The 27,347-nt window shown below is 47.5% G+C and overlaps 1 protein-coding gene across 1 annotated transcript in view; it reads left to right on the forward strand.

Moving 5' to 3' along the window:
* LOC146796557 (cytochrome P450 3A21-like) overlaps window positions 1–27,347 on the forward strand; it is a 301,005-nt gene that overhangs the window by 12,906 nt on the left and 260,752 nt on the right. Inside the window, exon 2 of the mRNA XM_085629194.1 lies at window positions 24,064–24,157. Coding sequence (XP_085485320.1) covers window positions 24,064–24,157 — 94 coding nt within the window. The remainder of the gene's footprint in view (window positions 1–24,063; window positions 24,158–27,347) is intronic.

Here is a 27,347-nt window from a genome sequence, read left to right on the forward strand (position 1 = left end):
CAGCCGTTCATTGGGTTGACAGTCCCGGAAAATATAGTGATGATACACTAGCACACACGTTTTTGAACCTCGCCCCAGATGAACAGCGTTTAGCTGGTACCTATATGATTCAACAACTCCTTATATTATATAAAGGCCAACACTCCGATCCTGGTCCATTACCTGATATATTGACTAAATTACTCACGAATAAATGGAGAGGTTCAGGTACTGAGTTAATTAGAGAAATACTAGAATCCAGAAAGCAGTACATTCTTTTTGTATGTCCCGAACATGTTTCACTGCCCATCAAGGAAAGAACGACATACTATATGGATAGACAGAATCCCTTACGCGAAGTGCACCCGATAAAAGGTGATGACAATCAGTTTAAACGTGTGTTTGTATACACACCCATATCTAAAATAGAACTATTGGAAATGAAGAAGGTGGTACCCAGTCATGACAAAGACCCAGCGGGTTTCCACCGTGAAATTAAAGACATGTTGCTCATGGGAGAGTATACCTATCCAGACATTATGACGATATTGAAGGTATTAATGCCTGCGGGCATTTATGAAAAACTCAAGGAAAAGGATTGGGAGGTGGGAGACCAAAAGATAGATTGGACAGCATTAGAAAACGAAGAAAAAGCTCGAGGTCCAGGTGCAGGGCTTGGGGAGAAGACCAAAACACTACCAGGTTTACTAGTACAGGTACTGCCACGTTTATTAACTACGAAAAAGGAAGACTGGGGTGCAATCTCAGCCTGTAAACAAAAATCAGATGAAGACACTAGTGATTTCTATTCCCGATTTGAGAAATGTTTTGGTATAAATAGTGGAATAAAAGCAAGTAGCGAATCGTATCCACACCTGTTTGTGACAAAGTTAGTTGAAAATTCTTTGCCCCAAGTTAAGAATAGAGTATTGAAATTCGAGAGTACCTGGCAAGGTAACACTCCGTCACAAATGTTACAAATGCTACAGTACCATCACAATAGAATTAGAGAGGAACAAGAACATGAACAAAGACGCATGAAAGACACGAAAATGAAAATGCTAGTTTCCCAGACAGTTCCAGCTGACGGTCATAAAAAGGGTATGACACAGTCCAGTGTTTCAACAGGTCCTGTAAAAGGGACGTGCAACTATTGTAAACAGCCAGGTCATTATGTACACGATTGTCCAGTTTTAAAACATAATATCGCCATAGATAATACAAAAGAAAGACCACGGCCACCTAGACAGGATCAGAATCAACAAGGAGCTCCGCAGCATGCTCAGTCCATGCCAGCTCCGCAACAGTCCATGCCAGCTCCACCACAGCAGCCTATTGCTGCCACACAAACAACGACACGACAGATGTACCAGACCGCACAGTATGACTATCCTGATTATCAACGATACTCATGAAACAGCCTAGAGAGGGAACTTGGCTTACCCCTTATCGAGGTCCCTGTAGATCAAGAAGGACCTTATGTACACAGTGAACTATTAGGTCAAGACAGAAAATTTTTACTTGATACAGGGGCAAGCCGAACAACCATAAAACGTAGTGAAGTTCCAGGGGCACCCCTCTCAGGCTCACAGAATATTTCCCTTGGGTTTTCAGGAAAACCTATCGTTAACGAAGTATCACAGCCTCTTCCCCTTACGATTGGTCCTTTGACACGAACTACAGATTTATTGCTTACTAAATCATGCCCAGAAAACTTGTTAGGTATAAAAACTTTGAAAGCTCTAGGAGCTATAATATGTTGTTCTCCGGAAGGAGTAAGATTGTTTTTACGTGATTTCAAAGGGCACTATGTGTCCCGAGACATGGATTCCCGACTGCAGACTTTACCCACACATTTATGGGCACAAGGCCCTACAGATGTTGGTTGCATGAGCATTACACCATATCGAGTTACACTAAGGGCAGGAGTGGTACTACCACGAATGCGACAATACAAGTTACCACCAGATACTGTAGTGGCTTTACTGCAAATCATTGACGAGCTTATTGGTCAAGGAGTGGTTGTGGAGACCGACTCTAATGTATGTAATTCACCGATAATTCCGATTCTTAAACGAACTGATCCAAAGGCTCCGCCAGTATATCGATTGGTTATTGATCTGCGCGAATTAAATAAATGTATTGTACCACAATACCCCGTAGTTCCAGACATTTCTTCATTACTGACAGCTATTGATTCCGAAGCAACATTCTTTACTGTAATTGATCTCAAGAATGCCTTTTTCAGCGTCCCAATAGATCCGGAAAGCCAATACTTGTTCGGATTTAGTTTAAATGGACGAAGCTTTAAATTCACACGCGCACCCCAAGGATTCACAGAAAGCCCCAGCATCTATAGCCAAGCACTGAAACGAGAACTTGACAGTATACACATGCCAGTCAACACTGCCCTGCTTCAATATGTCGACGATCTGCTGATCACCGCTAGAAGCGAACCTGAATGTGAGAAAGCCTCACTGACGGTATTACAATTTTTGGCCGAAAAGGGGCACAAGGTGTCCCCTTCTAAGCTGCAATTCTGTGTCCAGCGAGTTGTTTACCTTGGTCACTCGCTGTCCAAGGAGGGAAGGCAGCTTACACCAGATCGCATCCAGTTAATTGCTAACATGCCAATACCCAAGACACAAAAGGAGGTGCGGGCTTTTATAGGTCTCACTTCATATTGTAGGTAGTGGATCCCTCAGTATGCATTTCTAGCAAAACCACTCATTCAGTTGACAACACAGGAGGCAGCCACATCGACTGTCCTCCCTTGGACACAGGAACATACACAAGCTTTTGAAAGCCTAAAGAAAGCTTTATGCCAAGCACCCGTTTTAGCAACACCATGTTACTATAAACATTTTACACTCTTTGTTACAGAACGCGAAGGTACTGCTTTGTCAGTACTCACACAGGAACAAGCAGGATCACACAAACCGTGTGCTTATTTTTCTAGTACATTAGATCCCGTAGCTCAGGCTCTGCCTGCGTGCCTGAAATCAGTGGCAGCAACAGCTTTAGCAATTAGACAAAGCGATGCCATAGTGTTAGGACACCAATTGACAGTACAAGTACCACATGCAGTAGAGGTTCTCTTGAACCGCACACAGACACAACACTTGACTATAGCACGACTCACTGGTTACGAATTAACATTGTTTCAGCCACATATAGAAATCAGACGTTGTAGTACATTGAATCCTGCCACACTGTTACCAGTAAACGGAACAGACCCACTTGCACATGATTGTATTGAAGTTATCACTATCACGACGAAACCTAGACAAGACTTGACAGACGTCCCATTGTCAGATCCAGACCTGACGTTGTATGTTGATGGTTCATGTATGAGAACAAGCACAGGAGAGTTAGTGGCCGCGTATGCAGTCACAACAGACACTGAAGTCATTGAAACAAATCGTATTAATACCTTGTCCGCTCAAGCAGCAGAGCTCATCGCTCTGACACAAGCTTGTATTCAAGCTACGAATAAGAAAGTCAACATATATACTGATTCACGTTATGCATTCGGAGTTGTACATGACTTCGGCGTGCTGTGGCGAGAGAGAGGTTATTTAACTTCTCACGGTGCCCACATTCAGCACGGACCCCTTATTCATGCCTTACTAGATGCAATACATCTACCTACTGCAATATCAATTATGAAATGTAAAGCTCATACGAAAGTTACTGATATCATTTCCCAAGGCAATGATTTAGCTGACAGAACAGCTAAACAGACTGCTCAAACCCACACGTCTGACATGACAAAGACAATAGTTCCGACACCAACACATTGCATGACGGTTAAGGATCCCGCTCTTGACGTAATTGACATACAGACACATGCTACACCAGAAGAAATAAAGAAATGGACTGAATTAGGAGGGATCCAAACGGATCAAGGATGGATGACGAAGGAAAAATCTGTGTGGTTCCTTCCTGATTCAATGGTCCAAGTTATCATTAACACTGTACATAGTCCAGCGCACCTAGGAGAAAAAGCTATGCTAGACAGCATTCAACACATTTGGTTCAACAAACATTTACGAGCAGCAGCTAAACAAAAAGTCCGTACCTGTATGATCTGTTGTCAGTTTAACCCAGGTAAAAGCATTCCCGTAGAACAGGGTGGATTTCAGCCTCCTGATCACCCTTTTGAAGTCCTCCAGATGGATTATATCCAGATGGAACGATGTTGAGGATTCAAATATGTTCTCGTAGTTGTTTGTGCTCTTTCCCGTTGGACAGAGGCATACCCGGTTTCAGATTACACTGCCCCGACTACTGCCAAACAGTTGGTTCGAGAATTCTTCCCACGACACGGTTTACCACGTGCTGTCTACTCAGATAACGGCCAGCCGTTCTCCTCCGAACTAATGAAACACGTTTCACTTTTGTTAGGCTATCAGTGGAGATTCCACTGTGTCCGACACCCCGAGGCAGCAGGTCTCGTGGAACGACATAATCAAACTCTGAAAATTAGATTGTTCAAAATATGTAGAGAGAAAGGTGTCGATTGGGTAGTAGCCTTACCCGTTGCACTTTTTTACATGAGAATGGTAGCACACTCTCGAACAGGGCTATCCCCTTATGAAGTGATCTTCGGTAGACCACCAAATATGTGGGGGACGCCTATACCACGAAAAATAACTGATGTTGACTGTAACATGCTGACAGATTACTTGGCTTCCTTGATGTCTGCACTACAATCTTGTCGTTCACAGGTAGCTGCAGCCTTTCCCGACAACACCGAGGTGAAACCCCATGACGTAATTCCAGGGGATTTAGTTCTAGTGAGGAACTTTGATCGGAAGTCTCAGCTGGATCCTAGGTGGAAGTCGCCTCAAATCGTACTGTTAACCACGAGGACAGCCGTGAAGATCGAAGGTCGAAAAGGCTGGATACATTCAAGTCATATCAAGAAATTTCATGGACTACCATCCGATATAGAGACTAAACCCTGTATTTCCTCAAAGACAGACTCAAAGCTTCCTTTGGTTGAACAAAATAACTCAGAACAATATAGACTAAAACTACGGTCCAACAAGTCAGACAATTTGATTGTTTAAGTCCTCTCCAAGGTGAATCGGTTGAATTTGTCTCTGACATGTATCCTCTGGACCGGAATAGAGAAAGAGATAATCAAACCCAGTTGAAAAAACATGCGTACTGTAAATCACTGCGTAGTCATTGTACAGTGACGTTATTAATTTTGTTTTTCTTATGTCTTTTAATAATAGCTGCAAGTATATTGTTGCACATATATTATCCTATTTCTAAACATGTTTATAATGTTACTGCTGAACATTCTTTTAGTGAATTTCCCCCGCATGAGTTGTCATATAGATTTGCGCTGCGCAATAACACTTTTATTAGTATGTTACATCATTCCCATCAGGTTAGCAATGCTACAAATTGTTGGATATGTGGCCGACTCCCTCCCTATCAGAACTATCAAGGAATTCTACCTCTCTTCCCATACCCGTTCACACACAATGGCTCCTGTGGAGCATGGTTTAGTTTAATTAATTCCCAAGATTCGAACTCCGCAGTTTATCAAGACAACTGGGTATGGGGAAACTTGCACTTAGTTTTACTTAAAGTCTGCTACCCTGACAAGAAGGGACTTCCCAAAAGAACAGGAACTGATCTAGAAAATGAAGTATATGGATTAGGTAATTTCACGCTTAATCTCATGATCCTGAATGTTGAATCTGAAGCTGCCTCAATTTTGCCCGCTATGTCAGTATTTCCAGTTAAAGGTGAATTATGTATAAGAAAGAATGGCTCTATACACATGGGCCACAGTAAATGCACCACTGTAATAGAATTCAGTGATCAAGGCAAGTCTACATTTAGAGCTTCTCGCCATTCCTACTTTGTATGTGGTCAGACTGCATATATACGTTTGCCTCTAGATTGGGATGGTACCTGCTATATTGGATTCCTTTTGCCACCTGTTTTCCTAGCTCCTCCTGATTATCACAGAAATACTCATTTAGTACACAATAGAGAAAGGAGAGATCTCCCAATAGTTGATTACACTGAGACAGCATGGGAAAAATACACAGATTTCAATAAAGGTCTCTTTCCCTATATAGGTACAGTTACCAATAGTAAGCTGATACGTAGATTAACCAGAACCCTTGAAGCAGTAGTGAACGAAACTATTTCCGCCTTAGGCAATTTAACAGAAGAGCAGTCTGCTATGCGGATTGTTGTGCTTCAAAATCGTCTTGTCCTTGACGTCATCCTGGCCGATAGGGGCGGAGCTTGTAGGGTCATCGGATCAAGCTGTTGCATTTTCATACCAGAAAATTCGCCATCTGTATATAAAGCCATAACTCGCCTTCATAAGATTGTAAGCCAGATACACCAGAATCCAGGCACCTGGACTTGGTCCAGTTGGTTTTGGAGTGTATTATCTACCTTTGGATGGAGGGTCCTATCCTTCCTAGGTATTGGCTTTCTCATACTATTCAGTTGCTGTCTATGCCTACAATGTGGACCAGCGATCTGTGGTCTGTGTGCCACATCGTGTATTCCACCACCAAGATTTCATTCATCACGGAAGAAGAAAGAAGAACAAATGATGCTATATGAACAGATCGATGGATTAATGAAGATTGATATCTCTTGACGGGCAAGTAGGGGACAAGGAGGGAATGTGGAAATATGGATTTTTCTGGTCAGTTATGTCCCCTATCTTGGACCCCAACGGTTTCATGTATAAATCACAAGTACATGTATGTTCCCTCCAGTTCCAGTTATGAAGACGCAAACACATGTGCGTCCACCGCCAACATGTCCTCTTTTAGATCCGCCATGAATGGGCCGGATATTCCATTCCTAAGTATGAAAGGCCACCGGCTTTATATGGTTCACTTATGCCATTTTACAGTCCAGGCAAGTAGGCCCTGATTCTGCCATCAAGCCTTTTTCTGCCTTCTGCCTCTGAAAGCTCCAGTCTGAGCTCGCATCTGTACCCATGAACTTTGTCCTACTCCCTGCGCAGCTAACGGTGTCTGACATCAGCCTGTTGCCTGCCAAAAACTGTATTTCACCTTCAAGATTATCTGCTTTGCTCCGCTCCCTATCCAATGCATTCCTGTCTAGTAGTTTAAGTAAACATTCTTCTAGCTACCGAGCAAAAGGCCCGGTTTCTCTGTCTTTTTGCAAGTAATTCATAGCCCTGTCACTATGGAAGATTTCTGCCCCCGCATATTGTGTAGACACTTAGACGCTTGTACACGCACTAACAGTCAGTATAGTCAGTATAGAATAAGATTCTACTCTAAGAGACCTCTCTTTTGGATAACATAGTTCTCTAAACATAGGATGTTAGATATGATTTGGGATTAGGTTGACTTGACTCTCCAGACTTCTGTCGCCACATGTAGAGCTAAATGTCAAGTCCCCTTCACCCCCTAGTTGCACGTCAATCACACGTCATGCTGCTGCGCGCGCATCTCTACCAAGTATTTCTGCTGACATTGCGAAATTCTTTCATGGAACCACCCATTTATGACATCAGACCCAATGACGTTCTTTAAGCTACGCCCAGTTACACCTACTTTAGTGACGCATGTATGTTCTTATCTTTGTTATCAACTGTTACGCCTCCTGCATTTGTTTCACCGTAATGCCTATTTGTATAAAAATGATTACCTGTCAATAAAGTAGCGCCCTTCACTTCCTGAACCTTCGTGGTGATGGAATATGGAGACCATTGATTCGAATCGATTTTGGAATAAAGCCCGTTCCGAACCTCTAATACCACGGATTCTGCCTCTTATTTTACTGAGCTATTATTATAGTTTTTCCGCATCAAATTAAGTCCCGGTAATTAAATTATTTACCACAGTAGGCCCTGGACAGCCCAGAGGGTAGGGTGCAATGTATTTAAAAAGCATGATATGTACCTTTCGGTTTTACATGCCCTGGTAGTGAAAATCTCTTAAATTTGTTTTTCACTACTGCAAGGCTTGCCTTTCCCGTGGTATAGCATTGTAGTTGTAGTTTTTTCACAGGTTGTGTGTTCTTGGTATACACGGCACCACACGTTTTTAGGGTGCTGTATGTGTGGCCACCATTGACACCTCTTAGAGGTTGTGGCCACCACCAAAAAGGTGCAGGTAGCCGTATATATTGGTCCTGAAGAATTGCCATTTAATATAACCCTAGGCAAGAAACATGTTGACCTCTTTTATCTCTTTAGCACATATTACTCATACACCTAATGGTGAGAGATGTGCGGATTGTTTTTAATCTGGGTGTTGACCATACTTTATTAAAATTGTTTGAAGTGGATCACCTACCCTGTTTTAGTACACTTACCTTTCACTTCACTTGCACCTACACCATTTATCATAACTAACTGTTCTCCCCACACACCTCACTCACCGGCGTTTGGAAATAAAGATCTCCGACAGGAAGGCCCCCTCGGGGTGCCTGATCGGGCATTGCACTGCCGGCCCGATAAGGAGCAAAGACCCGGTGATGAAGCAAGACACCCGCTTGTTGGGTGTGTGAGGGTCTTCTTTTCCAGAAGGAGTACCTTCTACTCCGTTCAATCAGACTGTTTTCACACCATCACCTTGGGACCTAGTGATTCTAACACACTTTGCGTTATCATCAGGAACTGCATACCCTTTTGTTAACATTGATTGTTGGGCATGTATGCTGGACCTACAATAGTATTAAGCTAGTTTATTATTGTTAAAGCCCCTCCCTTTCCCCTTTCTTGTTTGAGATAGCATTGTAGTTACCTTATTACATTTAGTAAGCTGTAATTTTCAAATGAGAGCAGGTAACCATCTCATGCTGGGTTTCCTCGTAATTATAAGGAAAAACCATAACATATGGAGAAGTCAGATTTTAAATTAGAATTTTGAAAATACCACATTTAGAAAGTTGGCCTTTTCCTGCCATAGCCATTTAGTGCCTGCAGCCTGGCCTGGGTCACATGCCTGGATGTAGTTGATAGTTAGGCTTTGTGTATTCCCCCTAGAGAGCCATACACAATGGGGAGCTTAGGTGTGACTTGAGGGGCCATCACTGGCAGGATGGGAGGGAGGAGCTGGGCCCAGGCCCAGTTACACTTGAATAGGCTGTATCCTGTCTCCACACAACGGGCTCCATACCCTTTGTAGTTAGTCTGAAGCAATAGCCAGGAAGGCAGGGCACATGTTCACTTCAAAGGCATGCCTCTAGAAGCTTCTCTCCACTTCAAAGGCACAACTGGGCATAAATGCTGGACCTCAGACATCAACTCTTCATAATACTTCTGGACCTGTGTATGTTCTGCCAGGAAGAAGGACTGCTGGGCTTTCTGAGCACTCTGTTGGACTGCTATTCTGAAGAACTGCTGCTCTGCTGAGATGACCTGCTGCCTCTTGCCTGGGTGAGAAGGACTGGACCTGCATCATTTGAACCCAGTACCCCAGAGTGACTACAAGGGTCTAGTTGGCTGGCCTCCTTGATCTGAATCCTCAAGGGCACAACAGGCTTCCGAAAGCCTTGGACCTTCACCTGCACCTAGCCATCTGTTTGTCTACCCTGCCAAGTTGTGCCATCCCTTGGGCTTAAAGGTGCTTTGTCAGCCTCTGAGGATCTGGCAGAACCAATGCATCTCTTCTGCTTTGTGGCACAACCCCAAGCAACACTGATGCATTACTGTGTGGATTGGACCCGTTGGAAACATTTGTATCGCCTTCCAGACTTTTTGTAACCAATGCCACAAAAAGCATTCTCAGTGCAGGTCCTTGCATCCCTCGTCTCTGGCATCCTCGACAATGATACCAGACTCCACATCACAGCCTCACACCTACTTGGAACTGACCCATCATCTCGACTGTGCAACGCATCCTCAATTCCGGCCTTCACATCTTAAGCACTCGACGACGGGATCCTCGACGATGATGCAGGACCTAGTACTGCAGCCTCGCCACATCTTGGAACAGACTCATCGCTTTAGCTACACAACGCATCTTTTACATGGATCGTTGCAACACTCTGCAAACTAGGATCTAAGGCACTGTGTTCATGGGGCCTAACTACGTCCCTGAAGTCAGTCTGTGAGCCATTGCGGTCGTCCTGAACGTGTGACTCTGTCCCTGTCTTGTGCGACCAGATATCCACAGTGGCGCTTTGTGCTTCTTTGTGCTATTTTCTCTAAAACATTTCAGATTAAATATCTCTGGCATAACTGATTGGATTCTGGTTGTTATGTTCTTGTTTTATTTATTAAAGAAGTTGTTTTTCTACATTTGTGTATGATCCTGTGGTGTTTTTCACTTTATTACTGTTTGAAGTGTTGCACAAATACTGTACACATTGCCCCTAGATTAAGTCTGAGTGCTCTGTGCCAAACTACCAGAGGGTTGAGCAGAAGTTAATTTAGGGCTGGCTTGTGCCCTGACAAGGATTGTGGTTGCTGCTTGACCAGGGCTCACACCTCAGTCAGCCAACAACCATATTTCTTACAGTTAGTAATTAGTAGACACGTAGAATCTTTTTTTAAAACATTATTTATGATCTTGCAGTCAAGAAGAAACAAAACATAGTGCTCAATTTATCGGCATATAATACAACCGTCCATCAGTTGCAGCTTAGGGGCAACAGAAACAGTGATAATGCCAGAAGGTAGATCAATCAAAGCATAGGAGGTGGCGCAAGCACAAGAAGTACAGCATCAGCAATATGTGGAGCATTCAAGGGTACAGAGCTTTGTGGGTACTGAATTATAGCCATATGTAGGGGAGACTAGACCTGGGAGTCAGTTTTAATAGTCAAGAGGTAAACCCTGAGAGGGTGCCAAATATCTCTTGGCCTTGAGGCCGGCGGCTATAGCATGGCATGCACTTCACTAGTGGAGTTGCAATGAATCATACTGCTAATCCAGGCCTTAACAGTTGGAAGAACCTCACTGCCCCAGTGAAACGCCTTCTCCGTTTTGTCCAGCAACAGTGCAATCGCTGTGTATCTGCTGATAGATTTGGGGACATCTGCTACATTACCCAAGATTGCCATAAGGGGATCAGGACGGAGCTCAATATCCGTCATTAAGGAGAGGCGCTTAAATACCTCACCCCAGTAAGCCCCTATATGAGAGTGTGTCCATGTACCATGGAAAAAATCAGCTTTGGGTGCACTGCACTTACGGAAGTTGGAGGATCAGGTGGGATCTATTTTAGCGAATGTGCTAGGGCTAACATATGCTCTGTGCAGAAATTTAAATTCAAGCAGCTTTTGTCATAGACACATAGCATATGATTGGCTCAACAGTATTCCCTAATATGCTTGGAAAATGTATGTTCTATGCATTTGAATGGTTTCAATATAACCCTTAAAAAAATTAAGGATTCATTCATAGCCCTACTCGAGATAAACAGCTGCATGCGGTAATCCACTTGTCACCTTGTCAGACGATGCCTTAAGTTAGGAACAAATTTTGAAGCCTTTTTGGGTACATGGTAGTAATACAAGGTTCTCAGCCTATGCAAAAGTCAAAGTTAAACTCCTGTAAACTTATAATTGGAGTTGTGAATTTATCAAAAATTCCCAACAATATGTCAGTTATTCTTGCAATGCCAAATACAAGAACTGCATCATGCGCCGGGCCCGGATGGCCTTCCGGCAGAATACTATAAATCTTATAAGGAATCATTGATACCTAAACTCCACACCCTTTACCTGGCCGCCCTAGAGGAGGGCGCTCTACCTGAGTCGATGCGTGAGGCCTATATGATTTCCCTACTTAAGCCTGGACGAGACGCCACTCAGTTGGGGTCCTATCGACCGCTTGCCCTGCTCAATACGGACTATAAAATCCTGGCGAAGATACTGGTGGAGAGGCTGACGCCTGTGGTGCCCACGCTGATACACAGCGACCAAAATGGCTTCGTGCCTAAACGCAGTACCTCTCTTAACTTGCGGAGATTTTTCCAAGTAGCGGCTGACGGTGTCCAGCGTTGGCCCAGAGCAGGCTGCCTGGTCTTGGATCTGGAGAAAGCATTCGATTGTCTGGAATGGGGATATCTGGTGACGACGCTGTCACATTTCGGACTGGGGCTTGGCTTTCTACAGCTTGCGGCTCTTCTGTATAAGGGCCCTACGGTGCGAGTGAGAACTGGCCCGTACATCTCTGACTCGATCCCGGTCGGCCGCGGCACTAGGCAGGGATGTCCGCTGTCGCCCCTCCTGTTTGCGCTTGCGATGGAGCCATTGGCGGCGACGCTTCGCAAGGAGCTGGCGGATGGCATCCCACTGGGTGATGCGACACACCAGGTGTCCCTCTATGCGGATGACCTCCTGGTGTTTGTCAGAGACGTGTCTTGTGTTCCTGTGGGGCTGGAGCGTATCCTGTCCGACTTTGCAGAGCTCTCGGGGCTTTGAGTAAATGCAGCTAAGTCCTGCCTATACGCTTTCGGAGCTGACACTCGAGACCCTGATTACCACCTAGGCGGAGTACAAGTACAGTGGCAGCCCGACACCTTTCGCTATTTAGGAATCCAGATATATCGCCGCCCGGCGGATCTGGTAGAGGGTAACCTGGGAAGAGCTGTAACTGCGATCAAGTCTCAGATGAAATTCTGGAGCACACTTGCCCTCTCGGTCACCGGCCGAATAGCACTGGTAAAAATGGTAGTATTGCCTCATCTGCTGTACTATTTTGCTAATCTGCCATTATACGTCCCGGCGTCCTTCTTCACGGGCTTCACGCGCTCCCTCCGAGATTTTATATGGGGAACGGCGCGACATAGGGTCGCGCTGCCCAAATTATATCTCCCCGTAGGCCAAACTGGGCTCGCAATGCCATGCTTTGAACATTACTATCTGGCGGCACAATTGCAGTGGGTAGCTCGCTGGTTGGCAGACAGAAGTTGTGAGGACACGGTGACGGCAGAGGATCCCCCGCTGGCGCGTTGGCTGAGATACTTAGGATCTTTCACCCGAAGGCGGGCGCGTTGAGACCCGCGCCGCTGCTGTTAGAAGTGGCTTGTAAATGTTATAGTAGAAGTCTCCCGCTTACCAGCTCTAGGATCCCTTATGCACCATCTGTACCCTTGGAAGGCTCCCCCAGTGGGCAGGGAGTACTTGGGGCTGTGGAGCTGAGGGATTGGCATGCAGCTGATATTCACACCTTAGCGGACCTTTACCGTGATGGAGCCCTTCTACCATTCACGACCCTTGAGGAGGAGACTGGGCTAGTTCCTCCGACATCGGGCTCTGGTGGAGACGCTAGCAGGCCACTGGGGGGACCTGCGGGAGGAACCGGAACAGCACTTAGTGGTGCAATATCTTCATGTCATGGGACGTGGGAGACACCTGATTAAATGGTTTGCCGCAGCCTTACGAACACACGCGGCGCTGAGCCTAGAGACATTGCGTGGGAAATGGGAAGTGGACCTTGCTCGCCCTATGACTGATACGGAATGGAAGAGGGTGTTGCAGGGTCCGAGGAGGGTGCCCAGGAACATGAGATTCCGCCAAATACAATTCTTCATCTTACACAGGGCATACCTTACGCCGGCTGCCATTAATAGATATTTCCATCGCGCGGACGCATGCTGTCCCCGTTGTACGGAAGCAGATGCTGACCTAATTCATATGATGTGGGGCTGTCCGGCATTGGGCACATACTGGCAGGCAATACAGGAGGCGCTCCGCAAGTGCACGGGACGGGAACTCCCCTCCGAGTGGGCTATTTACTTGTTGCACCTCTTCCATAGACCACCCTCGGCTAAAGTTGCCTCTCGTTTTACAGACCTGGGGATCATAGTGGCGAAGCAACTTCTCACTAAGCGCTGGAAGGCAGACGCTGCACCGCATGTACAGGCATGGCGTAGCTCTTTCTTAGTTTGGGCAAAGGCAGAGGAAGTGGCACTTCGACGGGAGGAAACACTAGGCCTTAGGATGACACCAATCGCATCCCAATGGGGGGAGATGCTGCGGGCCCTGCTACAATTATATGGGGCAGCCCCGGCGGATGATAGGGCCGAGCTGAGGAAGCTGCGTTAGAAGCTAAGGGGCTGCCCTGCCTGGCGGGGTATCGCGATGCTGAGTATTGCTGCTTTGACATAGATGATGAAGCATGGTAACGCGCAGATTATAGTAGACACGACACTGTTGGTGGCGGGGGCAGGGAGGAGGGACCCGCTAGGAGAGGAGTTGAGAGGGGAGGGGCGACTAGATACGTGTTGAGAGCTGCTGTTGGTTGTTATTTTGGTTGCTAAGCTGTGGAGGAGACAGCTCCCCAGTTGCAGAGTGGGGTTATTAGAAATGTTTGGTTATCTGTTTGATGGCGCAGCTGGAGAGTAAGGAGTTGGCAACCGAGATGGCTGTATTATAATTGCTACCTGGGATGAGACCGCAAAACGCGCACCACAGAGGTAGTTTCACTTGCAGCCTCAAAGCTTATTGCGGTAGGCAATGCTGCATGTCACCTAATTGATGCAGATTGTTATGATTGTTTGTAACTTATCACGAGTCTTTACCATGCTCTAAGTGTAACTGTGCTCTCTACTAATATGAGATGTATGCTTACAGTTGCAACCTCAATAAACAGATTTCTAAATAAATACAAGAACTGCATCATTTCAATGCAAAAGAAGTGCAGTGAAATCAATTAATAGACTATAAAAAATGGCTGCTTCGCTGTCTTGGAATAGTAGCTGAACATCTGACAAAGGAAATGTAAGCAGCTATTGCTAGTAAGGATTCTGCAGTTCACTCGTAAGGACAATCAGGAGGAGGACCAGAGACATGTTGGGCAGAATCGTGAGGAGGACCAGAGTAATTTAGGATGGTATAACAAATCTTTCCATAGTCCTATGATTACACCAGATCATGGTAGCTTGGGAGGTCATTCCCCCCTGGATGCGATAAGAGCTTTGGAGGCTCAGGCAAGTGAACTGAAACTGACAAAAAAAGAAACAAAGTCAATAAAAGTCAGACTGTGGGCTGCCAGCAGACATGCATTATTTGCACAAACTCTAACCATGGTGAAGAAACTGAGCACATGGAAAAGATTATTGAAGCTGTTGTAGCGATTATATAATTGGTCGCAAATAGAATGTGTTGGACTTGTCCCTTTTTGCAGGGTCATCCCTAAACGTTTTGCCTTCCTCCTGTATTTTGTCTGACCTGGTGTTGGCTGTTTTATGACTCTGGGCACCTTACCACTGCTGACCAGTGCTAAGGTGCATATGCTCTCCCTATGGTAAAATGTATTATGTGAATTGACTTCATGATTGGTTTATTGGATTTACTGTCAGTCCCCAGTAAAGTGCACCAGGGGTGCCAGGGCTTGTAAATGCCAATGCTGCTGGTGGGCTTGCAGCGCTGGTTGCGCCACCCACAGAAGCGGCCTTGTAAAATGTGTCTAGGGTCTGCCACTGCAGAACCTGCGTGCAGTCTGGTACTGTCATGCTGGCTGAGCAAGTGCACACACTTGCCAGCCTCCAAACCTTCCCTTTGCCTCATGTTAGTCACCCCTATGGTAGGCCCACGGGCAGTGTGCATTGTAGGTGTAAGGTAGGACAAGCCCTGAGTGTGTGGCATGTCCTAATAGTGAATTACAGCCATTTTCGTTTTTTACTATTGAAGGCTACCTGCTCTCCATAGGCCAGAATGGGCTGCTGGAGTCACAACACGCTGTGACCCCAGTGGGCTCATAGAGCATGGTAGAATGTCAAGTTTAGTATGCCTGAACTCAGAATAATAAAATACTTCTTTTAGTAAAGTTTATTTTAATATCCTGCGTTTGTAAATACTACTTTTAGAAAGTTAGTATTTACTGACCTGGCCATTTCAGTCCGCCTCTGCTGTGTGTGTGTGTTCTGCCTAGCAACAGTAAGGAGCAGGGTTGGGGAATCCCCACAGACAGGCTGGCTGCCAGGTGGTGGGTAGAGAGATTACACCAGGATGGGTGGGAGGAGTACACCTTGACTCTTGAATAGACCTGTGCTCTGCCACCACAAAGCCGGCTCCGCCCCCTGTAGAGCGGCTGATGTCTCTGCCCTGCTGCTGAAAGGAAAGAGCAGAGTCACCATAACAAAGTGCTCCAGAACTGGACTGAGCCAGGCCCAGGCCCCCTGGCGCTAAAAGACAAAAGAATCACTGTATAAAAGTAGGAGCCTGGCTCCTAAGAAATCAGAAACCTGTTTTACCACAAAGAACCTCTGCCCGACTAGAAGGAGAAGAAGACGCTGGAAGGACTGGCCTGCTGATTGCCTTGCTGAGAAAGGAGAGGAAAAGACTTGCTGAATAGACTTTGCTGCTTTGTGCTTGAACATTCTCCAAGGGCTTGATCTGAGCTTGCCCCCTGAACTGAAACCCAGGACCAGTGGGTTCTCTGTGCCTTTGCTCGTCCTGAAACTCGAGCTGTGTTTGCATCCCGCTGGAGAAAGACTGCGCCCCTCATCGCCCCTCCTAGGGCCGTGACACTCGGGAGCCCGCCTGCCTTTGACCCCGTGAGAGCCTCGCTCCGACTGGAGTCGCTCTCTGCCCCCGGGCTAGGCTACCTGCTCCTCTGCCACCGTCTGCGACTGGAGCGCGCTGAAGCGCTGTCACCCCTTCCGCCGGAATCCTTCCGACGATCGTGATCCTCGCCGGGTCATCAGCTGCACGGACCGTGCCCTGTGACCCCGCTTCGCTATCCCCGGAATACCCCAGGCCGCGCCGCCCCCGCTGTGGAGACCCCCCCCCGCACCGCCGTGCTGAGGGTCGTTGGCCGCGCCTGCCTGCCTGCGTACACCCGCTGACTAAGGACCCAAAAGTACTCCCCGAAACACCGAGTCGCACTGACCCGTGCAGACTCCTAAAGCAACTGCAATGTTCTTCAAAGAGTTCCAGTATCGGGCTTGGGGCCCGCAACGCCTTATTTCCCCGTAAACCGGAGCCGATCGTGCCAGAGGACTGGGCTTCCGTCAACGATCTCCTAGGTGAGTGAGAGCGAGCGCTTTTCCCCGTCCTCACCCCTGGGATCTCGAGCCCTCTGACAGTTACCCGGTTCCCGGTAGCCCCCACCGCACCGCACGCCCGTCTCGCCTCCCGCTGCACCAGAGCCGCCAGGAAGAGCCGTGCACGGCGCAGGCGCGCCCACGCCCGATGCGTGAGCCGCGGTAGGGTCCGGACCAAGTCGTGGCTGGAACCCCGAAGGAACATTGGGTAAAGACTAAAAAGTAACCATTTGACACTGCAACAAAGAAACCATCTGCCTGCTTTAATCATCTGGTGGCATAAAGACAACGTTATTGGTCTTGTGTTAAGTCTGCATATCGATATATTTATTTTTCTATAAAGGAGCGTATTTTCACATAACCAAGCCTGGTGTCCGTTTCTGGGGGGATTAATGTGTTTACTGTGTGCGGTTACAATTGCTTAACTAACAACGCCTGAAGAATCGCCTTGGCTGCTCACGCCACGCACCTAGAGGGTGAGCAAGGGTCATTCCAAAAGGGGTTATCCTGTGCCCTGACGTAGAGGAGAGGGTTCCTGCTTAACACAAGGGCAACCTTGCGCCAACCAGAGACCCCCAAGTCTAATATTGTTGGCAGCGGCTGGGATTTCGGATTTGCATTTGTAATTTGCATACAGTGAATTATAAATCACCAGATAGTGAGAGCAGACCAAGTAACGCAGCCACAGGTTTTCACTTTTGAACTTTGTTGAGACATCTGCCATTATTGCAACCATGCCTGGCTCACTCCCTGCTGGAAGAGCACTCTCTGTGATTTCGGAATAGATGAGGTGAATTGGGAGGGACTGGAAGGTTACACAGTAGAGCAATTGAAAGGCTACAGTGTAAAACTCCGAGTTCCCCATGCTGGATTCAAGAGGAAGAACCAGTACACCAAGGCGTTGAGAGCCTGGAAGGAGTCAAGAGACCCACAGAATGCGGGGGACAGCATCCCACCCGACAATCTTGGGGAGCCCAGCGGAGTCCTGTCCCCAGAGGAGCTGGCAGACAGGGCAGCAGGCCGGGCACATGCAATGAAGATGGCAAAGTTGGCAGGACAAATGGAAATGGAGAAGCTGAAGTTGGCCTTGGAGGCACAACAACGCCAAATGGATCATGATCTAAAAATGAGGGAGTTGGATCTCAAGCTCAAGAGTTTAGACCGCTCTCCCTCTGGTGGCAGCAATATTGAGTTTACAGTGCTGAGAGAGTAGTACGCACACCCAGAAATGTGGCGCCTAACTTGAAGGAGGGGGTTAACATACACCAGGAGGTTCAAGGGCATGAGGTAGCTCCAGTAGTGCGCAGTATCCCTGAAGGGAATAGGGTAACTGGCGCAGGGGTTCATAGTCCTAGTGGAGGGAGGGACACTCTACTGACTCTAGCTGAGAGGTACAGGGAGAGGGGTTCCCCCAAAATTGAAGTCCTGGTGGGTGAGTGTGAGGACCGCCCAGAAGAGTGTGGGTTGTGGGACAGAGACAGTCAGATACTGTCTTGCCAGTCTCAGGAGAGTGGTGTGGAGTACGTGTGTGAGGCACTGGATGGTAAGGTGAAGGATAGTTTGGTTAACCCTGCTAGGGGGCTGTGTGATCCAATTGTGGGAGAGCATATTGTAAGTCCCTGTTTTCCAGAGCTATGCCAACACCTGTGTGAGGGTGAGTTCTCTGACCGCAGAGAGCCCACATTGGAGGCAGACCTTGTGGTTGATTTCAGAGGGTCTGGTGAGGCATTGGGGAGTGACCCCGTGGGGAGTGGCTCAGGTATCTTCCAACCCAGAATGATGGAAGTGGTGCAGAGTAGCCCAGATAGGTCCCCTGGTAGTGGGAGGGGTGTAGGGGCTTACGTCCGGTCTCAGTGGAGAAGGAGTGAGTGCGGGGCTGCGTGCCCCCAGGTGCCCGAAACCCAGTCTCAGAGCCTGGAGGGTTCGTTAAGGGAACACCAGGCGGGGAGCCTAGGCTGTCCTGATGGTCCGCCCGTTGAGGGGGATCCCCTAGTGTCTACTGGACGGGGAGTGTCTGTAAGCAGGCCTCCCTCGGTTCTGGTGTCTGGCAGTACCGCTCCAGTTGGGAGGGTGCAGAAGTCCAGAGTGAGGGGTGAGAGGGGGAAAGGGTCCCCAGTGGAAGAACCAGTGGGTCAGGGGCCAGCCAGAAGGGCTGCGTCACCAGGGAATGACCATGGTGACACCACTTCTGTCCTGGGGGATCTTCAGGCACTGTCAGATGGACAGGGGCCGGGAGATCAGCGCCAGGCAGACTGTCACACGACACATGAGTTATGTGTCACCCTCAGGGGGGGCATGCGTGCTCCCCGGGAAGTCCTGGTCCGCCAGGCGAGCATTCAACCGCATGGGTTGGTCCCAGGGTTGGGAAGCCAGGTTCAGGTGTTGTCTGACCTGGAGGGTGGGACTACTGTAATCAGTGTCCTGACCCATGTTGCTTCTGGGGGTACCACGCCAGTTGGGAGTGGGCAGTACTCTGGAAGGGGGTGCAGAAGGAGGGAGTCCTCGCCTCTGACCCCGGCTCAACTGAAGGGTTTAGACCCTAGGTTGGAGGGCCAGGTTCAGGGTGTCCCCCCGGACCTGGCCGCCCAGTTGCAGGATAGAACACCTGAACTGGTGGGCGAATTGCGCAGGACACCTGCCCCAGGTGCCCTGGCAATTCTGGAAGGCGGTACCACTCCAGGTGGGAGGGTACAGAGCCCCAAGGAGAAGGACCCGGTGTGGGAGAGGCCACCCCAGTCTTGGGTCCAGCCGCCGGGTACAGTCCTGGGGCTGGTGGGTCGGTGCCAGGATGTCATACCTGACCTGACAAGGGGGAGAATGGACAATGGGTGCCAAGCACCTGGGGCTACTGCCCCCCGCTCCCTGGCGCCACAGAGGATTGGGAGCCCTGAGAGGCATACGGCCTGGGTCTCATCCCTGACTACTGTCAGTCGCCACTGTAGCATTTTGCTGTCTGTCTGTTGGGACACACCTGTGGGCCAGTTAAGGTTAGGTGCTGCACAGGTGGTGTCCACAGGTGAGGAGAAGGGTTCCCCCTGGATTGACTTGGTGGGCCCTGAGAGTATGGACAGAGGGAGTCCAATAGGTTCAGATTGGCCTAGAACTGGAGTCTGTCCCTGCAGTTGCGGGCCAGGTCCTTGTTCTATCGCCCCAAGCAGGGAAGACCATCATGGTGGTGATTGGTCTACCCTGCGTTTTGGCTGGAAGGGGGTTGTGTTGGACTTGGCCCTTTTTGCAGGGTCATCCCTAAACTTTTTGCCTTCCTCCTGTATTTTGTCTGACCTGGTGTTGGCTGTTTTATGACTCTGGGCACCTTACCACTGCTGACCAGTGCTAAGGTGCATATGCTCTCCCTATGGTAAAATGTATTATGTGAATTGACTTCATGATTGGTTTATTGGATTTACTGTCAGTCCCCAGTAAAGTGCACCAGGGGTGCCAGGGCTTGTAAATGCCAATGCTGCTGGTGGGCTTGCAGCGCTGGTTGCGCCACCCACAGAAGCGGCCTTGTAAAATGTGTCTAGGGTCTGCCACTGCAGAACCTGCGTGCAGTCTGGTACTGTCATGCTGGCTGGGCAAGTGCACACACTTTCCAGCCTCCAAACCTTCCCTTTGCCTCATGTTAGTCACCCCTATGGTAGGCCCATGGGCAGTGTGCATTGTAGGTGTAAGGTAGGACAAGCCCTGAGTGTGTGGCATGTCCTAATAGTGAATTACAGCCATTTTCGTTTTTCACTATTGAAGGCTACCTGCTCTCCATAGGCCAGAATGGGCTGCTGGAGTCACTACACGCTGTGACCCCAGTGGGCTCATAGAGCATGGTAGAATGTCAAGTTTAGTATGCCTGAACTCAGAATAATAAAATACTTCTTTTAGTAAAGTTTATTTTAATATCCTGCATTTGTAAATACTACTTTTAGAAAGTTAGTATTTACTGACCTGGCCATTTCAGTCCGCCTCCGCTGTGTGTGTGTGTTCTGCCTAGCAACAGTAAGGAGCAGGGTTGGGGAATCCCCAGAGACAGGCTGGCTGCCAGGTGATGGGTAGAGAGATTACACCAGGATGGGTGGGAGGAGTACACCTTGACTCTTGAATAGACCTGTGCTCTGCCACCACAAAGCCGGCTCCGCCCCCTGTAGAGCGGCTGATGTCTCTGCCCTGCTGCTGAAAGGAAAGAGCAAAGTCACCATAACAAAGTGCTCCAGAACTGGACTGAGCCAGGCCCAGGCCCCCTGGCGACAAAAGAATCACTGTATAAAAGTAGGAGCCTGGCTCCTAAGAAATCAGAATCCTGTTTTACCACAAAGAACCTCTGCCCGACTAGAAGGAGAAGAAGACGCTGGAAGGACTGGCCTGCTGCTTGCCTTGCTGAGAAAGGAGAGGAAAAGACTTGCTGAATAGACTTTGCTGCTTTGTGCTTGAACATTCTCCAAGGGCTTGATCTGAGCTTGCCCCCTGAACTGAACCCCAGGACCAGTGGGTTCTCTGTGCCTTTGCTCGTCCTGAAACTCGAGCTGTGTTTGCATCCCGCTGGAGAAAGACTGCGCCCCTCATCGCCCCTCCTAGGGCCGTGACACTCGGGAGCCCGCCTGCCTTTGACCCCGTGAGAGCCTCGCTCTGACCGGAGTCGCTCTCTGCCCCCGGGCTAGGCTACCTGCTCCTCTGCCACCATCTGCGACTGGAGCGCGCTGAAGCGCTGTCACCCCTTCCGCCGGAATCCTTCCGACGATCGTGATCCTCGCCGGGTCATCAGCTGCACGGACCGTGCCCTGTGAACCCGCTTCGCTATCCCCGGAATACCCCAGGCCGCGCCGCCCCCGCTGTGGAGACCCCCCCCCGCACCGCCGTGCTGAGGGTCGTTGGCCACGCCTGCCTGCCTGCATACACCCGCTGACTAAGGACCCAAAAGTACTCCCCGAAACACCGAGTCGCACTGACCCGTGCAGACTCCTAAAGCAACTGCAACGTTCTTCAAAGAGTTCCAGTATCGGGCTCGGGGCCCGCAACGCCTTATTTCCCCGTCAACTGGAGCCGATCGTGCCAGAGGACTGGGCTTCCGTCAACGATCTCCTAGGTGAGTGAAAGCGAGCGCTTTTCCCCGTCCTCACCCTTGGGATCTCGAGCCCTCTGACAGTTACCCGGTTCCCGGTAGCCCCCACCACACCGCACGCCCGTCTCGCCTCCCGCTGCACCAGAGCCGCCGGGAAGAGCCGTGCACGGCGCAGGCGCGCCCACGCCCGATGCGTGAGCCGCGTTAGGGTCCGGACCAAGTCGTGGCTGGAACCCCGAAGGAACATTGGGTAAAGACTAAAAAGTAACCATTTGACACTGCAACGAAGAAACCATCTGCCTGCTTTAATCATCTGGTGGCATAAAGACAACGTTATTGGTCTTGTGTTAAGTCTGCATATCGATATATTTATTTTTCTATAAAGGAGCGTATTTTCACATAACCAAGCCTGGTGTCCGTTTCTGGGGGGATTAATGTGTTTACTGTGTGCAGTTACAATTGCTTAACTAACAACGCCTGAAGAATCGCCTTGGCTGCTCACGCCACGCACCTAGAGGGTGAGCAAGGGTCATTCCAAAAGGGGTTATCCTGTGCCCTGACGTAGAGGAGAGGGTTCCTGCTTGACACAAGGGCAACCTTGCGCCAACCAGAGACCCCCAAGTCTAACAGAATGCATTTAAGACAGTGTAGGGTGGTAAGGCACCTATTGCAGTAGTGTAAGAGTACCTAGCAAAGTTCAATGTATAATACTGGGAAGTATGTGGTGAACGAACTTGCTTCAGAGAACTGTGTGTAATCTTTAATCATAGACCTGAATCATTATAAAATAGAGTTGGGTAGGGGAAATAAAACATTTGTTGCAAAAGTATTGTGTGATCTGCAGGTAACAGATTACACTTATGAGGAGAACAAGTAAGACAATCCAGTAACCCACGCACGGGGTCAGATAAATGTAACAGAAGGCGCACTGTCATGGTAAACAATTATCGTTAATTAAACACCATTTAAGTGGGACCAAACTAAATGCCCCACCTGCTCCCCAGGAAGCAAAGAAACAAGCATTTTATGGATGTGAAAATATGAAATGTCAGGAACTGTAAAAGGATGCTGTCAACCAAAATAATGGACTGAAGTGGCTGCATGGTGCTCTGTGCATCACTTTTTTTGTAGTCCTCATGTCACCATGGCATTCTGCAAGTCTTATTCGTCTCATGATCAGTTGCATTTCACTTACCTGAGCCTTAGAAAGTCGTTTGATGAGGGGTGTGATCTCATTTGAGTGTTTTATGCTCCCTTTGGGGAAAGTTGATCTAACACACAATACACTTTATCAGGTTTCACTGTTTTGATTGTTATCATGTTTTTAAACCTTTCTATATGCTAATTTATTTGTCAAAAATTATGTGCAACATGCTTATCTGATGTGTTAATACACTGTGGTATTTTACATTAAAAAACTGCTTTTTGTATAGTTTTATTGCGGGCTGCCAATGAAGGAATTGTTTTAGGTAATACTGATTTTAAAGATTAATTTATCTTTTCAAAATTTATTCGAGGTCCTTTTCAGGCTTTTAGTGATGTAAAATGATTATTGTCAAGATAATTTAGTCCTAATTATGGATCTGGATGTGCTGGTTTTTTTGTAATTGACTGATCTATATATTCCTGTTTTAACTACTTTTATGGTCTTATTCAGACCGAATAAAGTTACTAAAGGGAAGTGAGATAATTTATACTCACACAAAAATAGGGAAAATGTGCATCTTGTGATAAAAGGCATGCAAAGCCCGAATGTTAACTCAGTCACGTAAAAGCAGCAGTTCTTGTGACAAATTCATGTACTAAGCACGGAAAAAACTAACCAACTTCACCCAACCTCTGTCCTAGCAAACACAATCTTTCATGCTGTGAAATCATATGAACATATTTGTTATGCGTAATACTACAGGACTGTAGATTATAAAAAAATGAAGTGCGATGGGCATTTGCTTACATAATGTTAACAGGATTTTTCACTTTGATTTTCTCTGGAGGCATTTTTGGGGGTTGAAATGTTTTTTGCTGTCATTTTTGAGTCTGAATTGTTTTTGTTTTCCTCCACAGCTATGGAACCTGGACACATGGAATATTTAGGAAACTGGGCATTAATGGACCTAGTCCCCTTCCATTCATTGGAACATTCCATGGGTACAGGAATGTAAGTGCAGAAACTTTACGATTTTTCTGTTCCTTTGCCTTGTTTCATTGATCACTCCTCCCTCAACACTGCAATTGTCAGGAATTCAAGCAACATGTGCTCACTAGATGAACTCAGCTTTGTGAACATAGTTATGCAGGACAGGGTTGGTCCCAGCTTCTGGTGGCCGGGGTGCTGCAGCAAAGGAACATGTGCGGTTTTGCGTCCCGGCCAAGGGGTGTGTCTTCCACGACTACTAGGCAGACAAGTATTCAGGTAAAGAAAATATGTCTATTAGTGCCTGGGAACACCTGGAACTGCACATTATGTCCGCTGTCGTGCTGGTTCGTTCACTGTCCTTGGTAAAGCACCTTTTTTGTTTTCCTCCTTGGTGATTCTCTCAGTTTCACTTCAGGTAGCTCTTCTTCTCTCAGTACTCGCTGCATTTCAGCTCCTGTTTTCCATCAGTCATCCATCTGGCATATTTGGCAGATTCCATCACCTCCTTTGTTCAGTCTATCAGACTCAAGTTACAATGAACTTGTAGGTCAGAAAGTTGTTCTAGGAACAATATAGAATCCACCAGTCTCCTTCCGCTGAACATATCAAAGGCACAGTAACTTTATCTTTCTAAGGTTATGGGAGTCGCCATGACACTCACTGTACACTGAGGTGAAAGCTTCACAACTTAGGGCATCAAACATAAACAAAGGCCCAAAGGCTGCCAAAGCCCAAGAGACAGTTGTTACAGAACAACAAAGAATGTGATGCGCACTTCCAGTACATAGGTGCAAGGGGTAGTTCATGAATCCAACAGTAGATTTACAATCCAAACAAATGAATCTAACTCTCCTAGCTATTTAATAACTTGAGGCCTCTGTAGACTGCACTAGAAGAGGTCGAAGAGTTCCAACGTTTCAAGGAAGTTATTTTAGTGATACTGTAGAAGAAGTTTTAAGATGCTCTAAAAGAGAAAAACATGTGAGAAGAAGTACTGGATGTCTGACTTGAAGATTGGTTCCTAGATATCCAGTAATGCAGGTGAATAGCAGAATCCAAGCAGATGAAGAGCAGAGCCCAAGGACGGGCGTCCTCTTATCTACAGGGACGAAAGTCAAACACCTGGTCACACCATGGTTGATGTCTGTTTTAGACTGCCATTTCCTCAAATTCCACAGTAGATCATAGAAACCACTGTAGATCTTTGAATCCCAGGATCCTTGAATCCTGATGTAGATCCTCGAATCCCACTGCAGCACTCAGAGAGGGCATACTATCACACCTTTTGGGGGGCCTGCATGCAGACAGGATTGGCTGTGCTGGTGATTGAAGGGTGGGTCACAAATGAACAGCACACATGTAGCATCCACAACCCTGGTCAGCCTGACTCTTGCCACACCAATGGCGATGATATCCTGAGTGGCCATGCATAAAGCAAGAGGTGGAATGGACAAGCAATAATGCCCCACACCAGAAGTGGATGAGATTTGAGGTAAGCATTTGTAGGCAAGACATGACTTTGTGGCCCTAGGTTCAGGGTGCCATGCTGAACAGAAGATGGTGATCATGAACACCAAAAGGGAGAGATGTGGTTACATTCTTTGTAAGTACTACAGCACATGCTTCTTTGTGAGAATTATATCTGTTAACAGTGAGAAATGAGCACTCGATGATACTGTTGAGATTAAGAAAAGGAACTCTGCTTATTTGAACTGCTGTGTGGAAGTGTCAAGCTGTCTCGCTCTCCCTCTCCCTCTCTAATCCATTCCCCTTTCCCACTAGGAAAAACCTTGAATGCTTGCATACATTAAATTAAGTTGTAGTAGCGCATAATAGGAGTGATACCTCGCAACACTGTATACCTGTGCCTGCTGTGCAAAAGGGGACACTAGCTGTGATCTACATGGAAAGGACACTGGTCATCATCATCTATTTACTAAGGCCACCCAACATCTTTTTGGAGTAGAGTAGGTGTAACCAGGGTGACATAGTCACACGATATGTGTGTGAAATGTGTCACAGATTTGTAATTTGTGGAGTTGCCACTAGATGTTTATTGTTTGATGTAGGGTGTCGAAATGATCTTTGTTCTAAGGAGCACTGTTGAGTTATACGTTCATCAGATATGATCTATGTTGAATGTACTCAGGGGCCATATTATACATTGTGCCACGGGAGTGCAGCGGGTGTGTACGGCCCCAGGGCACAATAGTATTACAGTGGGGACCTCAGATGCTTGTGTTCCCCCTTCTGAGATACTGATAGAGCTGGTGCACATGCTATGCCGGCGTTATCATTAGAGGGCGTTCCCTTATTTGCATGGGGCGCTACACCCCATGCAAATGACGGAATCACTTTGCCTCTGAAGTCTGTACCCGCTCTGTATTATGGACGTGGTCACAGAGGTAATCATTCATTTAGGAAGCACACTGAAAGTGTGCCACTAAAAGGTGCTGAATTTTCAGTGCACCTCCTAAAGGTAACCCTCTGCAGGGGAGAAAGGGGATCCCATCGACCCCCCCGACATCCCACGCAGGTAGGGGTAGTCACTCACTGCATCCACCTGCGAGGGGATCTCTCTTCAATCTTGAAAGTGCAGGCGGTTTGCCGCCTGCCCTGAGGGCAGCGCAATCTTTATAATATGGTGCACTGTCCTGGTTTGCGCCTGGCACACCTTTTGAAATGAGCACCATGGCACAGGGAAAATGCGCTGTATTCATAATACGGCTCCAGATTTGCTCTGTGGGAATGGAAGCTAAATGTGATTGTGGGAGCTGAACCTTAGAAGTTATCTGTGTAGGTTGACTCACACGTTTTGAAAGGACCTCAAGACCTGGCTCTTCGACTTATCCGGAGCTGCTCCCCCCCACCCCCAGCTCCTTGAGACCCCCACGGGTGAGTAGCGTGCTTTATAAACCACTGATTGATTGATTGATTGATTGATTGATTTACTCTAAATGGGATCTTTTGAGATGGACCCAGATGTGATCTTTGTGATAGGGACATCAGATAAGGTATTTAAGAGTGTTAACAGAATAGAATGGCACACAGCTGAAATCCAAGGTTGAACTCTTCCACTGTTTCACTATTCCAGGTGGCAATTTATCGATTTGGAACAAAAGGCATACTAGACACTCAATATTTATCACTTTGCATATTTCATTATAGGCTAAACAAAATCCATTCATATTATAATAGGCGAAATAAGTTT

This window comes from Triturus cristatus, chromosome 10 (assembly GCF_964204655.1).
Source record: "Triturus cristatus chromosome 10, aTriCri1.1, whole genome shotgun sequence".
In the NCBI taxonomy this organism is placed as follows: domain Eukaryota; kingdom Metazoa; phylum Chordata; class Amphibia; order Caudata; family Salamandridae; genus Triturus; species Triturus cristatus.